This window comes from Canis aureus, chromosome 38, assembly GCF_053574225.1.
Source record: "Canis aureus isolate CA01 chromosome 38, VMU_Caureus_v.1.0, whole genome shotgun sequence".
NCBI lineage: Eukaryota > Metazoa > Chordata > Mammalia > Carnivora > Canidae > Canis > Canis aureus.
Genome location: NC_135648.1, coordinates 2281698 through 2295698, shown reverse-complemented (window position 1 = coordinate 2295698; position 14001 = coordinate 2281698). Strand labels below are relative to the sequence as shown.

General features: G+C 45.8%; 1 protein-coding gene across 2 annotated transcripts in view; it reads left to right on the top strand.

The window, feature by feature from the left end:
• Nucleotides 1–13054, top strand: part of SLAMF1 (signaling lymphocytic activation molecule family member 1) — a 36005-nt gene extending 22951 nt beyond the window's left edge. The window contains exons 5-7 of one of the 2 annotated variants that reach the window (XM_077886640.1): nucleotides 1164–1237; nucleotides 8499–8603; nucleotides 9974–13054. In XM_077886640.1, the coding sequence (XP_077742766.1) occupies nucleotides 1164–1237; nucleotides 8499–8603; nucleotides 9974–10024 (230 nt within the window). In that variant the 3' untranslated portion in view covers nucleotides 10025–13054. The remainder of the gene's footprint in view (nucleotides 1–1163; nucleotides 1238–8498; nucleotides 8604–9973) is intronic. The other variant, XM_077886639.1, reaches the window with a different exon arrangement.
• Nucleotides 13055–14001: the final 947 nt, after the last annotated feature.

Genomic DNA, 14001 nt, shown 5'->3' with positions numbered 1-14001 from the left:
GCGTGTAAAGAATAGCAGGAAACATTAGAAAGAGTGAGATAGGTCTACTGCACCAGCGTGGAATATGTGCTCAACACACATAAGTGAAAAGATGAAGTTACGCAGAAGGGTGTATAGAATAGAATGAATGAATAGAATGGCCCTATTGCATTAAAAAAAAAAAAAAACTGTATAGCAAATGTCCCGAACTGCACTGTCTCATGTGATAGTCACTCATCATGTGTGGCTGCTTCAGCTTAAATTAGTTGGAATTAAATACAATTTAAAATTCAGTTCCTCAGTTGCATTAGCCATAGTTCAAGTAAGTGCTCAAGAGCCCCCCGCGGCTTGTGGCTAACACATCAGACTGCAGAGAGAACTGCACAGAGCTGGTCTGGATGGATATTCATCAAACTTAAAAGTGATTGCTTCTGGGAATGAAATTGCGTTGGCTAATGGGGGAGGAGGGACACACTTTTTTTTTTTACCTTATATAATTTTAATTTTTGTAACGAGAATGGATTAGTTCTATAATTAAAAAAGAAAAAGATTAAAAACTGGTTACACATTAAAAAGTTCTGCAACATGTTAAATTCCAGAGACCCTGGGCTCTGAGCAAAGTTTCCGGATGGTGGGTGTCAGAATGACACTGTTACTTTATTTTCCAATCAGTCCCCGGGGGCCTTCCATCTTACATCTCTTCCCCTATGCACACGTAAAGTGCCCCAGAAACACAGTGAAGCACCGTGCAACAAGCGGGAGAGTACAAAAGGGTAATGAGCTCTGTCCTCGGAGAACTTACAATCCTATTAGGAGACCAGATATGCACATTAAACAATAGAGATTAAAATAATTGAACGGCATTCCAGTTACATGTAACACATCCTGGGAATTTAGGCTGCCAGGCATTGTTCTAAACATTTTACAAATAGTATCTCATATGATCATCACAACGGCCCTGTGAGGCAGATACTTCAGTCCCATTTCACAGAGAAATAGAGAGATCAAGTAACCAACCTAAGGCCATGTGACACATGTGTGGGGTGGGGGTTGGGACTTGGTGTTTGTTCCTTTGGGACCCCTGGGGAAGATGGCTATGCAGTGGGGGGTAAAGACCCGACAAATCCTAGCAGAGTTTGTGCATGGGCCGGAGAGAGATAACCACTGTGATTTCTTTTCCCCAGGTAAAACAAATCATTACAAGCCAACAAAGGAAGAAAAAAGCCTTACCATCTATGCCCAAGTCCAGAAATCAGGTGTAAGTTCTATACTTTCTTTGTCTAGGGTGGACCTGTCATGTTTCCTGAGGGATTCCTGGCCAGTCCACCTTGTGTGTCTGACACTCATGGTTCTACATGGGTTCTGGAGCAGAGGAAATTAGGGAGGCGGAAGTCAAGAACAACTTCAGTGTCAGATGGGACTATTTATTATTTGAAATAATGGAAAACATGGGAAGCCTGGGTGGCTCAGCGGTTGAGCATCTGCCTTCGGCTCAGGTCATGATCCCCGGGTCCTGGGATCGAGTCCCACATTGGGCTCCCTGCATGGAGCCTGCTTCTCCCTCTGTCTGTGTCTTTGCCTTCTTTCTGTGTCTCTCATGAATAGATGAATGAAATCTTTTAAAAATCTTTAAAAAAAAAAAAGAAAGAATGGAAAACACTGGATGATCTTCTGGTCATCTGTGTCTTCATAAGGGAAAAATGATGAAGTGAGAAACACAAGACCCATGACTCCTCCAGCCCTGGCATTCCAGGTGTCTATGGTTCCATTACCAAACTCTCCCCTCTCTGGGGACAAGGGCACAGGCTTGCAGACAGAGGGAGGGTTCAGAAGGGCTGTTGTATGGCGTGTTGAGCTGATCCAAGTGTAGGAGTGTGCAAAGTGCCGTGGAGACAGGGAAGGGGGATCTTGAGGATTTTGGTTGGAGAGATGGGAGGTGATATGGAGGCTGGAGATGAAAGAAAGTGAAACTTGATGGAGGGAGGGTGGTTGGACTGAGCCAGAAGAGAGGAATGAAGAACTAGTCATGACGAAGTCGAGGAGCAGATATGTTAGGAGTAAGAGGGAGGCTAAAGGAATACGGTTAGATGGGAAGATAGTCTAGTTCTGCGGACTTGAAGGCAGCTCTAGGTGATGCACAGGCCAGAATCTGGCTGGCCAGAGGAAGCAAACTCTAGAGTAAAGAACATGAGGGTAAAGGTAGCTTTGATTAGCACCTTGGAAAATTGCATCAGATGACAATAAAGGCCTTTCTGGTCACCAGAGATGAACCCTAGGACAAAGCTCATCTTTCTGCTGCCGCCTACTGGCCTGGGGCCTTTAATACACAAACCATCACCACGGCTGAGGACCACCCTTCATTTATTTAAATGTAGGAGAGTCCCAAGACTAACGTCCACCCCTGCATTTACACATTTAGTAACCAGTTTCAACTTTAGCAGAGTGCCTTCCCTATCTGGTGCTGCTAGCATCCCTCTTTTTACTGTAAAGTATGACATATATACCAGAAGGGCACAGAGTATAAATGTCAGCTCAGTGAGTTACCCCATCGTGTTATCTAGTAAAGCAAATCTTCCCGCCTTGTTTTTCTCCAACGGGTTTCCCTATTCTTGTCCCTCTGTACTTTTGTATACATTTCAGAATCAGTTTCTCAAGTACCAGAAAAGGGGAAAAGTCCTATTAGGATTGCATTGAATCTACAGACCTGTTTGAGGAGAAATTACATCTTTCAGTATCGAATGCTCTAATACAGCATAACCACCACCCAGATCAAGGAACAGAATATTGCCAGCAACCCCCACAAGCCCGCCTTGTGCCCGCCCCTTCATCTCTATTCTCTCTCTCCTCACCAAAGATATCACCACCCTAACATCTAAAAATATACTTTAGCTCTCTCTTTCTTTATCTTTATAAAAATGGAATTTTACAGTATTTTCCCCCTTGGGTCTGTTTTTTTCCTCAATATTACTTTCATGAGATTCATATGTCTTTGATGATATGATATGATATGCTTGATATAATGCATTCGCTTTCATTGCTTTATAGAATATCAGTGTATGAATGTACTAGAGTTTTTTAAAAGATTTTATTTATTTATTCATGAGAGATATATAGAGAGAGGCAGAGGCATAGGCAGAGAGAGAAGCAGGCCCCATGCCGAGAGCCTGATGCAGGACTTAATCCCAGGACCCCGGGATCACGCCCTGGGCTGAAGGCAGATGCTCAACTGCTGAGCCACCCAGGCGTCCCTGAATATACTGGAGTTTATCTGGTTGACTATTGAGGGACATTTGGGTTATTTCCAGTTTGAGACTCTTATAAAAATTCCAACTGTGAACATTCACATGTGTGTCTCTTGGTAGATACATGCACACATTTTTGTTGGGTATGTACCTAGAAGTAGAATTGCTGAATCATACGGTATGCATATCCTCAAATTGGCTAGATGAAGCAAACTGCTTTTCGAAGTAAGCGCACCAATTAACTTTCAGGCCAGCTACAAATTCTAATCCACACTAGGTGTTAACAGCCTTTTTAATTTTAGTTATTCTATTGGATGTTTCTTTTTATAGTTTTATTTTGTATTCCCTTAATTATTAAGGAGGTTGGACAATGCTAATATTTATTGGTGATAGTAATACCCTTTCTTAAAGTGCCTGTTCCATCTCTTGCCCATTTTCCTTTGAATTTTAGGATTTTTAAAATGATTAGTACAAGTTCTTTAAATATTTTGAGCTTTTTTTACAGTTACATTTTATTTTATTGTTTAATTAAAACTTTTTAAAATTATTATTTGGCAGTTACATTTTAGCAAATACGCTCACCCATTCTGTGGTTTGTCTTCGCAATTTCTCGGTGACACCTTCTGCTAAAGAAAGGTCCTTAACTGCAGTGTAGAGCAATTCAACAATCTCTTCCTTTATAGATAATGCTTTTTGTGTCCTGTTTGAGAAATCTTTCTCTACTCCTGGGCAATGATGATATTCTATCATTTTCTAAAAGCTGTGTGGTTCATCTTTCACATTTATATCTGTTATGTATCTGAAAATGATTTTTGGAGCATGGTATGAGACGGAACAGGTTTTGTTTTTCTCCAGAGTGGGTTCTATCGACCACATACTGGAAAGATGGCCCTTGTCCCTGGCAGTTCCACCTTCACAAGCCAAGGGTCCATGTGCATCAGGACCCATTTTTTGGTTCTCTATTCTGCTCTCTTTGCCTGTTTGTTTATGCTTGTGCCAGCACCATAGTCTTTACGAATTCATTATAGATTACAGATTCATAATAAATTTGATATCTGGTAAAATGTCTTCTCACTTGTTCTCATTCTTCAAGAGGTCTTGGCCATTTTTAGTCATTTGCATTTTCACATATATTTTAGATTTAGTTTGTCAAGTTCTACCTAAAAATCCTGCTGGGATTTTAATCAGAACTGCACAGACCACTTTGAGAAGACCATACGTACTAATAGTATTGGGTCCTTCCATTCACAAAATAATACATCCTTTCCTTCATGTGGGTCTTCTTTGGTTTTTCTAAATGATGTTTTACAGTTTTTCGCATAAAAGGACTTGCCCGTCATAATTTATGACTTGGCATTTGAGCATTTGAGGTTTTGGAATACTATCATCAACATTATCTTTTAAAAAAATTTTTTGGTTTCTAATATACTATTGATACATAGAAATATAATTATAATATAATTACTTTTGTATTTGCAACATTGCTAAACTCAGTTATAAATTTTAGTCATTTATCTATATATGACTTGGAATTTCTCTGCCCATAATTGTATTATCTGTAAAAAATTGCAGTATATTTCTTCATTTTCAAATCACATCATTTCTCTTCCCTGTTTTACTGGCTGAGACACTCTTTCCAGTGTTGAATGGAAGTGTTAGAAGAGGCATCCTTGGATGGTTCCAAACTCAAAAGGGAAACTGTCAACATCTGACCATTAAATATGATTTTTGTTGAAGGTTTTTGGAGCTGCCTTTTCATCTGATTGAGAACATTCTCTTCTATTCCTGATTTGCTAAGGAATTGACATTGAATTTTATCAACACTCTCTCTGCATCTATTGATATGATCTTATGGATTTTTTATATTATTTTTTAAATTCTTATTTATCTGCTGAACCACACTGATCTGCAAAAACTACATTGCATTTGCATTCCTGGAATAGAAGCAATGAAGTCTGGCCCTTTTTAAATATTGCCTGGTTTTATTTTATTAATATTTTATTGAGAGGACGCTGTTCTGTTTAGGTTTTCGAGTGGAATTAGCCTACAATTTTCCTTTCTTGTAATGTTTGGGTGAGGTTTTGATACCAAGATTATGCTAACCTCACAAAATCAGTAGGAGTGCAAATTTGTTTCCTGGGGCCACCATAACAAATGTCTGCCGACCTGGAGATTTAAAACTTCAAAGTTATTCTCTAGCAGTTGTGGAGGCCAGAAGTCCAAGATGAAGGTATAGGTAGGGCCATGATCCCTTTGAAAATATTGCTTTACCTCTTCCAGCTTCTGGTGGCTCTGGACACTCTTTGGCATTAATTGGCTTGTAGCTACAGAAGTCCAATTTCTGCCTCCACCTCCACGTACATTTCTTCTCTCTGCGTCTCTGGGCCTCCTTTCCCATCTCTTAAAAGGACACTCATCACTGGATTTAATCCAGCTTGACCCGACTTTGAAATCCTTACCTTAATTATATCTGCAAAGACCCTCTTCCAAAGAAGGTCACGTTTAGAGATTCTGGATGGATCTATCTTTTGGGGATCACAGTTCAATCCACTATAGGGTATATTTCCTTTGGGCAGTATTAATGTTATTTCTCCCTTAAATATTTGGTAGGATTCATGGGTGAAGCTACCTGAGTCAGGGGTTCCTCTGAGGAAGGAGTCTTTTAAATTATATATTTATTATCCCATTCTCCTCCCTTTTCATAATTAAGCAACCTTTACCCCCTTTTTTTAGTTGCTAACCTCGAAATTATAAAATGCCTCCTTGACTCACCAAAGTCTAATATTTATTCTCTTCCTACACAATACTTCAACTTCCCTTTAACTTCACCTTCTGATTTACGTGTCTTTTTTGGCCTTTATTGTAATTTCATGTACGTTTAAACATAGGAGACATAATTATTTTTGTTTTACACATCAATACACATTTGCACTTACATTTTTATAATTTTCTTTGTTCATATTTGCAATGTTATATGAGATCATATAAAGGCTAACAATGTGGACAATGATTAAATGTTAACATTTCCTTTATTCTTATTTGTAACAGTCATATGATAGTGTTATAAAGATTAGAGTAACAGGGAAAATTATGCAACACACACTTGCTATCTGCGAGGGAATCCTTGTAGGTCTTATCAGGAGTGCTCCCTTGTATAACTCTGGGGAACACCACTCCCAAAGAATATGTGAGAATAATACCCCTGGAGTTTCTTGTAAATCATGTTCCCTGGACTCATGCCCTAACTGAAGACACCAAGATACAATAATGCACTAAGTTATTACAACTATATTTAAAAGAATTATCTAAATCCAGGTTAAAGTCCTGATGGGAAATCTAACAACACGCTAACTATGTTATGCTGAAGTGGTAAGACTACAGGTGGTTTCCTTTATCTCTTCTTCTCCTTTCCAAAACTTAACTAAACATTAAAAGCATGAGTTACTGACTTCTCTCCTGTACTTCTAAGTCAGGGCCTATCAAAGTCCTCTCAGATGGGAAGACAGGCAGGGGTGGATAAAGGTCTCTTAATTAAATTATTTCACAATCTCTTCATCTATCTCATTACTGCAAGTAATCCTTCCTTAAAGTCATTTTTTCTCCAACATATAGTATCTATGAGTTGTATGGGATCTTGAAAGTCATCTCTTTGAATCACCCAATTACTGCTTGAGTCATCCTCCCAGTATTACTTCCATAATGTTGGCTGGCTCCTTTTTACTAAAATATAGTCTGTGAACAAGCAACATTAGCATCACCCGGGATCTTATTAGAAATGCAGAACCTCAGGTCCTACCCCAGATTTTCTGAAACAGAACTGGCCTTCTAACAAGATGCCCAGGTAATGCGTATGCACATTCAAGTATGAGAAGCCCAGATCTAACGCAGCCACTTCTGGAAATGAGGAATCCCTTGTCTCCTAAGGCAATCCACTCCACATTTGAGCATCTCTTAGTGTCAGAAAGATCTTCACTATATTTAACCAAAATGTTTTCCCCAAATTCCAATCTTGGTTTATACCTGAAGGACTCTACAGAACAAGTTTAATTCCTTTTCTACATGACAATCATCAAGTATATAAAGAGAAAGATCATGTTCCACCTGGAGTCTTCTTTCCTCCTGTAAGCCTTTTCAACTCCTTACCTTCTCCATCAGAGGACAGGATTCAGAGTTTCCTCACATGAAAACATGTTTCAAGTCTTGCTCTACATCCAGGAGAAATGGAGAGTAGCAATATCCTACCCCAGTGCCCCCAAAGTGTGTTGAAAGGATGATTTCCCTGGCATAAGTCTTGTTACCTCCATTTCACAGGGATGTGGTCTCAATTCACCCCTACACTGACTTTGTCCTAGTCTTATAGATTGTAGGCCATTTATTTAAAGTAACATCAGCTGAATTAAAAAAAAATGCCCAGGGCTATATTTGTGGGGAATGCGAAGAAATATAGGAAAAATTAGTCTGTTTGAAAAAAACAACATGTAAATATATCAGAGGGTTTTAAATATCATACAGTTAAGTGCAATCACGTATGAATTAGACTAATCTGGGGAATTTAAGTAGAGGAGAGGTCATTATAAGTTGGGGTAAGCAAAGAAAAAAAGCATGATGGGAAGAGCATGCACTTTAAGCCAAGAGGCCTCCGTGGGACTCCTGGCTTTGACGCTTCTTGGGTGTACATAGGAATATTAAGTCTTTCTGAGCCTTAGCTTCTCCATCTGTGAAACGTAACAATGGGATTTAGTGTACAGTCGATGTGAGACAAATGTGGCACTTGTGGAAGCATTGTAAACTGGCACACCTAATATGCTTATTAGTAAGTTCAGCACTCCGGCAGGGAAGAGAAGTCACGGGAAACCATGTCCTAGTAGGAAATAGCAGGAACAGCTGTGTGGGGTGGGGTGAACTCAGTGTGTTGGAGGTGACCGGACTGAGACAAATATTATGAAGATCCAGTTCCCTTCAGCTGCCCTGGTGACAGCCACACCAGTCCTGATGCACCACGAGGAAGACTCAAAACATCTGGAAATGCTCACGGTGAAGTGGGCGGCCTCACGAGGCTGTGAACTCCGTGATGCCACTTGGGGACTCCAAGCAGAGTCGTGAAAATTAAACTCGGGGGAATTTGCAGGAGCATTTCCACCTGGGAAGGAGGCCGGACCAGCTGACTCTGAGGGGTTTTCTAGCTCAAAGCCTCTGGATCTTGTGGTTCTCCGTGGGGGGAATTGGATGGAAACAACTCTGCTCGGCTGATTTCCGCTTTCTTTGCTTGCCTTGTAGTCTACTCAGAAGAAACCTGATCCCTTGCCAGCTGAGGACCCCTGCACCACCATTTATGTTGCTGCCACAGAACCTGTCCCAGAACCTGCCCCAGAACCTGTCCAGGTGAGGCATCTCTCTGAGCCTCCTCCCTGAAGGGAGGGTAGAGGTGGAAGAGGGGAACAGTGAGACATGACTAGAGCCAAAATAAAGCAGTCCTGAAGTGGGGGAGGCAGGCCTTAGCAAGTGGGTCACCAGGATCCTCCATGGCCTTGGCTGTGGGACTTCTGGGAGACCCTTCCTGGCTGCTCACATGGGGACACAGCTCTTTCTCTCTCACTAGTGTTTCTCTGAGAGCTGTCCAAAAACCACATCAGAATCAGCTGGCATGTTTGCTAAAAATAAAGATTCCTGGAGCTTTCTACTAGGATTCTGTTCAATCAGAACGTCCATGGTGAGCAACCAGGCATCTATACGTTAAAAAACAACCTCCCCAAGGGATCCTAGACCAAGTGTATATTTGGGATTTGCATCTTGAGTCCAAGGTGTATAACAGAATCACAGGGAAGCTTTGTGAGAAGGCTCATGCCTGTGCTCCATCCACCCCGATTTCATCAGACTGTCTAGGCGGGGAGTGTGCCTGGCATGAGCGGGGAAGGGACTATGGTGTGCAGCCCAGATGGAGCCTCGCCAGCTACCCCCACTGCAAGATCAGCATGGATTAAGTTTACTCGACAGGAATTATTCCTTTTCCTAAATGGGCAGAAATAAATTCTGGGCTGAAATCTTGGGTCCAGTGGGGTTCTATTACATGAGATAGTTGAGGATCAAAAGGTCCCAGAAATGCCTGCATTTATCCCTCTGCCGCAAAGTTCCTACCAGACAGACAGACACCTGGAGGATGCCCTGTCTGCACCTGGAGCTCTAGTCTCAGAACAGTGTCCCAGCCAATGGGGGAATTAAACACACGAATCTGGCTTTAAAAAGCTTTAAGCAATAATGCAGATTTTTAGGGATGTTTTCTTCATCAAAAATAGTCTATTTCACATTTCAGCCAAACTTCCTGAATTCCTCCATTCCTGTCTTTCTCTGCCTCTTGAATCCCTCTACCTCGAAGATGTCTTTGCCCACAGCCCCATCGTACCCCCACCCCACCCCCGCAATCCATCCTTCTCTCTTTGGGTCTCACCATCCCTTTCTAAAGCTCATACGTTAGCATTCTCTTGGCTTCCCCTCTCCATGCTCAGCACCAAAGCAAACAGCAAGGGGAGGCTGGGAGCCAGGAGACACAGCTCCCGGTCTCCCCGATGGTGGGGCTTGCGTGAGCTGGGGCCTTGGAGGCCCGGGGGTGGGGGGTTGCTGGCAGTGTGGGGACCTGAGGGCGGGCCCTGCCCAGGCCACCGCGCCACCTGGAGACTCCTCTTCCTAAGCAGCGCGGTGTCCATTTGTAGCCTGTGCTGGTGCCTCTCCTCAGACGTCCTGTCTCTTGCCCCCAGGAACCACATTCTATCACGGTCTATGCCAGCGTGACGTTCCCAGAGAGCTGACACCACAGGCTCAGTGAAGGGACTTTCTGAAGAACTATGGAGGGGGCACCGTGGACCCCGAACTTAGCTCCAGGTCCCAAGCCCCCCGTGACACTCTGCACATCTGTACTCCTCTCGGATCAACTCCCTGGTGATGCTCCCTGCACAGCCACCTGTGGGACAAAGACTGGGGACTTCGAGCCACGCGGCCTGCTCCTGGGGCCCAGCCCGGGGACAGGACCATTGGTGTAGCTTTCCAGCTCTGTGGTGTAGCTGGAAATGAGTGATGTGGGTCCCGGGAGCCCAGGCCTCCAGGTGGTGCTCCTTGCTGGGCCTGGACCGTGAGAGCCGAAGGACAAAGCTGGGACACCTAGTGCCTCGCTCCCACGCTGGCCGCCAGCCCCAGGATCTGGGACCTCTTACCTCGTGCCTTCCGTGAGCTGCCTCGGCCCTGCGAGCTGACCCCGCACCACGCGGACCTGATCCGCACAGACCAATCAAGGCTGTGCGCCTCACTTTCTCTCTCTGGATGGACACTGAAGGGTGATGAACTCCTTACTCTATGTAGAACACTCTGAGATTATTCTATGAAAGAAGCTAATAGAGTCAGTATATTATTTGCGAAACCCAGAAGCAGAAAGGTCAATAAACTGACAAGACTGTGAGGTCTCTGAGCTTTGAATCGTGGAAAGAAAATCACCTAGGATGCTTAAAAAACTTACAGAATAGTTAAGTTTAGTATTATATAACATACATGTACTTATATGTATAATATTTAAGTATTTAAGGATACTTAAAACTATTCGGTGCAGATGGCATTAGGTTTAAAGGAAGGTGACAAGTGTTCGATGACGCTGTTACAGAGGAACTCGGATAATCAGAACTTGTTCCAGGCTGATTGTTCACTTCTCAAAACGGTCTTTGTTTTTTATTTATTTTGTTTTAAGATTTTATGTATTTATTCCTGAGAGACACACAGAGAGAGGCAGAGACACAGGCGGAGGGAGAAGCAGGCTCCCTGCAGGGATCCCGATGTGGAACTCGATCCCGGGACCCCGGGGTCATGACCTGAGCCGAAGGCGATGCTCCACCGCCGAGCCCCCCCAGCGTGCCTCAAAATGATCTTTAAATCCCTACTTCTCTGGTTCCTCTGTTGAACAGCACCGGGGAGTCTCAGCTGAGACCCTGTCACCGTGTTCTGAGCCCGTTTACACCAAGGCCTCAAGTCCTCTGGGTCTTTACCCGGCACCAGGCACTCCCCTTCTCGCACTAAATTTATCCTCGAGTAGAAAATGAACCTACTGTACCCAACTGCTCCAAATAATTGAATTTAATTACTTAAATTGCAGACTGCAGACAGAATGACTTTTTTTTTTTTTTTTTTTTTTATAAGTAAAGCCCTATATTCTTATTTTCTGCTCTCAGGCCCACTCGCTTCTGTTTAAGCACTTTGATTGGTTGAATGGGGTCCGGTGCGATTTTAGTGCCGCGGCTTCAGAAGCCACTGGCAGGCTCCCAGCCTTGCGACCAGGGCACCCATCTCGCGCCCCAGGATGTGGGCGCCAGCGGCCCTCCTGGGCCCGCCGGACCTCCCCGCCTCCGCGGGCTTCGGGGCCTCGAGGCTGCTGCTGCACCGCCGGCATCCGAGTGACCTCTCCAGCGATCCCTCTGCCTGCCTTTGTGGTTTCCAATTCAGAGTCTGGGGCTGAGGGGCCGGGTGCGGGTCAAGTGACCCCGTTCTGCTCCGGAGGGGGCTGGGCTGGGAGCTGGGAGCTGACCCGTCCCACTCGTCCCACTCACACGGTTCCCCTAGGACCTGGGGAACTCCGCGAACAAAAGCAGGTGGGATTTGAGGCTCGATGCTGAGCAGATTAAAGTTTTAAAAAAGGTTGACCCTGCCACCCCCGTAGGACCGCAGGCTCATTAGCAATCTGTTCTCAAAATCTGAGGCAGCTGCCACGAAGGATTTGTGAGCCTGTAGTTAGGAGCACTCGTCCCCTACGTCCCCGAGGCCACCCGGATTGTTCCAGCAGGTCGGTTCCGGCCCCCGGGGTTCTCCTGCGGCCCAGTTCTCCCCAGCGAAGCGATGGAGACAACAAGGGAAAGAAGATGCCCCCGCTCAGCGCTCCCTGGCCTGGGCTCCAGACTCCACCGAGGAGGGTGGCTGCGACTGGAGGACTCTCGGGCGCCCCTCGAGTGACGCCTGACGTCGTGTTCACCCCGGCAGGTTGGGGGCCCTGGGCTCCCTCCCTTCCCCGAGGGCGCGGCCCGTGGCCTGCAGCCTTCCTCTCCTCGGGCCTAGAAAGGGAAATCTAGACTTTAGAGCCCCGTTTCCCCGTGTTTCTTTTCTAATATTTTCTTCTGACTGACATGTGTGAATTCAGGAGAGCCCAAGAGGAACAGGCCATTCTTGGATTTAAGGGGCTGGTGCTGGGGGAGCACAGCGCGGTGTCGTCCCAAGCCTCTTTAGGACGCTTGGCGGTGGCCGGACAGACAGACGGGCTGAGGAACCGCTCATCTCAGTAAGTTCCGTCTCTTCCTGAGTTTTTGCTTCTACCTCCTGGAAATGAATAAACTTTGGAGAATCCATCCAGGAATCTGGCCTTTGGCTTGTGTTACCTGGAGGGTTCCTAACATAGCAGCCGGCAGGACACGTTGGGCAGCCTCGGGGCTCCGCAGCCGTCGAACACTGAGTGGCCGACTGGGCTGGGTGAGCTGTGGCGCGGTCCCTTTCCTAGGGTGTGAGCCAGGTTCGCTCTGCGGCCTCCAGTCACCAAAGTGGGGAGCCAGCCTCCCCCAGGGAAGAGAGCAGCGCCGGCCCGCACCTGCCAATATTCCCAAGGTGACATAAATATTAGAGTTGCCTGGGGAGCCCTGAAAACCGTACCGATGCAGGGTCCCTGGGGGCTCAGTAGTCGAGCGGCTGCCTTCGGCTCAAGGCGTGACCCCGGGGTCCCAGGATCGAGTCCCACATCAGGCTCCCTGCATGGAGCCTGCTTCTCCCTCTGCCTGTGTCTCTGTCTCTCTCTCTGCGTCTCTCATGAATAAATAAATAAAACATTTTTTAAAAAATTAAAAAGTTCTGATGTCCAAAGCCTACCTCTGACCCAAACAAAATCTGGGTTGACACGTTCAGAACCACCAACCTACAGCGTGTGTAACTAGAAAGGCTTTGGGGACGCGTTCCAAGCAGCAGCCACAAGAGGGAGATGTAGCCATACGGTCCACCCCACACCAGCATCACCAGCACCTCTCCTTGGTCCAACGGAGGACTTAGTCACAGGCTGACGGAAGCTGCGGGGGTTGACAGGTTGACAACCCTGACGGGCTGGCGGAGAGTTGGCCCCTGCCCTGGAGACAAGGAAGCCCGTTGAGGGTTGATGGCCGGTTCTAGTCCAGGTTCCCTGCAGGAAGGAAGACTCCTGATCTTACTCTACACTTCATCCACTCAACGAAGTCATGAACTTCCTGCTGAGTGTCAGAGCTCGTCCTCCAGTGGGAGGTACGACTAGCACAGGCGGTTGCAGCACGACCCCACGTAGACAGCGTGTGATCCAGGGGCCCAGGTGGAAAGCGGGCGATGCCATCAGTGATTCCGGAGGGCCGGGGCTGGGCAAGCCCGCACGGGCAGTCACCTCAACGGGCAGAAGGGGGTGCGCGGTGAGCACAGAGGAGGTGCACCAAACTCGACTTCAGGGGTGGGGAGGGTAAGCCTATTTTACCTACGGAAGTTGAAGTAATAATGGGAATGAAGTAGAACGTTTCCAGCCCAAGACAAGACACTGCAGCTTAGGATTAGAAAGAGAGAAAGACAAGAACCCAGAGAGGGCCCAGGATGGCAGTGGGGTAGGAGCCGGAGCTCTGCGCGCTCCCAGGGGCTCGGTAGGTAACCTCGAAATCATTCCAGACACCTGCCAGCTCAACTGGAGATCCAAGGGAAGAATGGCTACAACTCTGCACACAGAAAACCACCACTTTCTGCAAGGTAGGAGGCGTGT